Source organism: Lolium rigidum, chromosome 4 (assembly GCF_022539505.1).
Source record: "Lolium rigidum isolate FL_2022 chromosome 4, APGP_CSIRO_Lrig_0.1, whole genome shotgun sequence".
Taxonomy (NCBI): domain Eukaryota; kingdom Viridiplantae; phylum Streptophyta; class Magnoliopsida; order Poales; family Poaceae; genus Lolium; species Lolium rigidum.
The window spans coordinates 66409278-66412288 of NC_061511.1; the positions used below are offsets into that span (position 1 = coordinate 66409278).

A 3011-nucleotide genomic window follows, 5' to 3' on the forward strand; every position below is an offset into this window, starting at 1 on the left:
GTTCTCAAACCGAACACACCCTAAAGTTAAGTTACCCGACAGTGGGACCCCATACACTCCATACAGCCATGTGAGCAAATACAATGTCACATTTTGAGCGGTGACCCTCCATCACGTATAGTATGGTGACTGAATTGATTTTGCCTGACAAATTTAGTTACTAATGATGGATTTAACTCTTTGGGAATCAACATGGCCAAGACTTTGGTGGCCCTGTGTTTTTCATTTGATTGTTGCCTAGTTATCCCTACCGTATTCCTATCTTATCCATGTTCACTAGCAGATGGGCCACCTCCACTTGCTTTATCCGACAACATCAATTACGATCATACAACTTACATGTTGCGACACGGTTAGAGTGGTTTCTTCTCTCTTTTTTTAGAAATATGAATACGGCAGGAGAAGCCTCTCCAATGAATTTTTTTAGAAAAAAAATAGAACCTAATTCTGCATCCCTTAGAACTTAAACCTGGGTGGCTAGATTGCACATACACTTTTCTAACCAAGTGAGTCAGGCTCACTTCTTTTATTTATTTTTATTTTGCTCATTTAAATTTTACATACTAAAAAGTACTGAATTTATAATTATTAATTTGCATCAAATAAAGGGGCGATGGAGCACAATGGCGAAGCCAAGCTAGTGGTTGAGTTGGCGTTGGTTCGGTCGGCGTACTTAAGTTTGGCCAGCCTCCAGGCCTACATGGCGGACTCCTCTTATGATGAGGAGTGACATGCCACTACCTCTGTGTCCTGGCCCATAGCGAAATACCACCGCCTCCTGCAGCAAACTACCGCCTTTATAATTTAATTAAGTTTTGTATTATGTATTTCTTGGAGCCATTTTGATTCACTCGCCACAAGATTGACAATGAAGATATGGAACCTTCATCCTATGTTATTATACGATAACATATCTAGTAATGTTGTGAGTTGTTACTACATATGCCATCAAGTTGTTATCTAAAAACATATAGATGCTATAAAGTCATAGTAGCATAATCGAAAACTTGCGGGGAATTTCGTAAAATTTAGATTTTTCCTAGGGTACATCTTCCATGCCATGAAAATTTGGTCCCCAGTGAAGTGCCTCCACGGCCTTTGGTCCAAAGTTTAGGATTAGGTTTAGGTTGCACTAATCTATGAATGTAGAGATCCAGAAACTATGTATCTATATAATTGTGTTGTTGATGAACTCGTGATGATCCTAGTGCAAAATCTCCCGCAAATGTATTTTTCAAATACGGAGTTTGGATTTCCAGGATCTGCTTTGGGGCAGGAGATCTTATGCTCGAAAGCAGTTTTCCAGCTCCCTTGATCCGAAATAACAGAGTTAGGTTTACAGGGATGTGATTGTTATAGTCGAATACATGTACCATGCCACATACTTGTCTAGACCCAGTTTGCGGTTTCTAAGTTATGTTGTGATGAACTTAATTTACAACCTTATGTGATTAAAATAGCCAATGAGCTAGCGATAAGTTGGATAAACAAACACACTGGAATGGAAATTGAGTTGAAGAAGCAAGATTATCATAATCGATGAAAATGACAAATACTAGTGTCGCAACTTTGTATAAATATAGATGTACCTAGACATATTTTAGTTTATAGATACATTCGTATCTAAAAAAAGTTATGACACTTTATTTTAGAACGGAGCAATAACTAAACGGGCAAGCATATATATATATACATATATTTAGATATGAGATCAAGAGAGGCATCCGTAGCACACATTGCCGTAAACGTTCTTGATGTTTCGACATGATTTATCGTTCGTTGTAACTATATCTATTGATGTATCGGGGAAAAATATCTCGGGCGACCACAGTAAGCACTTTAAAGATGGATATAGAACTGTCTCAAAAGTCCAAATGGAGCAGAAAAATCAACGTAACCTAAATTTAGAGGAAATATTTGCAATCTAATTAAACTCTAAATTAACCAAGCACGAATTGCGCGTTATTTATTGTATAGCTTTATTGGTAAAGGAAGATGAGGAACAATATATACTGCGCTACACCTACACGAGTTTTAATTTGTCACACACGACGAACTAAGAACCGAACTAGACGTGTTCGATGCGTGCAGGCATGCATGCACCCATCACTTGATGAGGTTGGTGATGGCTATGGCGATGATGGCCGTCTGCAGGCAGTCGGCGCTGTACTTGGGCAGCGGCGACGCGAGGCCGACCTTGGCGAGCCCGGCATCGCAGCGCTGCACGAGCGCCGCCACGCGCGCCACCTGCTCCTTGGCAGGCGCGCACCGACGTGACCTGAGTTCGTCGGAGGTCTTCGCGAAGGCCAGCCCCACCTGGTCGTACGCCTTCACGCACACGTCCATGGCCGCCTCGGCCTTCTTGTCGGCGGGCGGCGGGAAGAGCTTCCCGTGGGTGAGGTCGAATATGGCGTCGTCGCCGAGGCTGATGCCGACGAGCGCCGCCGTTTTGGCCAGGCCCCAATCGTCCGCGTCCGCCGCGCCGTTGAATGCCAAGAACTGGCGCGTGCAGAACGCCACGTCCACGCGCCGATCGCCCGCCGCCGCGACCCGGCACGTGCTCTCGATCGTCGCGTCCGCGCCGCCCCAGGCCGACACGAAGACGAGAACCGCGGCCGCCGCGACAAAAGCCATGGGAGAGGAGCTGGGCGCCTTGATCATCTTTTACTTGTCTGAAGATGTTACTCCGGAATCCTTGTCACTATGAGAAGTGGAAGTGATCGGACTGCATGAGGTTTTATATAGGGGCAGAAATTTTCAGAGGGATATTGGGAGGAGAGGTGTCTGAGTACTGTTTGCATGGAACATGGAGAAGCCACACAAGTGTCCGGTTAGCAGCCACTAGTAGCTGACTGAGATTTGGGGTCAGTATTAGCCGCGCAACAATTCCACTCGACTAGAATAACACAAGCAATTTATTCATTTTTATAATCATTTGGAAACAAGTACTATTAAAATGACGAAACTGCTAGCACACAGGTCCCGGAGGCTGCCATGATCAGCTGAGGACT

General features: G+C 44.4%; 1 protein-coding gene across 1 annotated transcript; it reads right to left on the minus strand.

The window, feature by feature from the left end:
* Positions 1 to 2106: 2106 nt before the first annotated feature.
* LOC124708484 (pectinesterase inhibitor 8-like) lies at positions 2107 to 2661 on the minus strand. The gene has a single exon (XM_047240171.1). The coding sequence runs from the start codon at positions 2659 to 2661 to the stop codon at positions 2107 to 2109; it is 555 nt and encodes a 184-aa protein (XP_047096127.1).
* Positions 2662 to 3011: the final 350 nt, after the last annotated feature.

Excerpts from the sequence above, each read along its gene's own strand:
- LOC124708484 (XM_047240171.1), bottom strand. The coding sequence starts at position 2,661 with ATGATCAAGGCGCCCAGCTCCTCTCCCATGGCTTTTGTCGCGGCGGCC.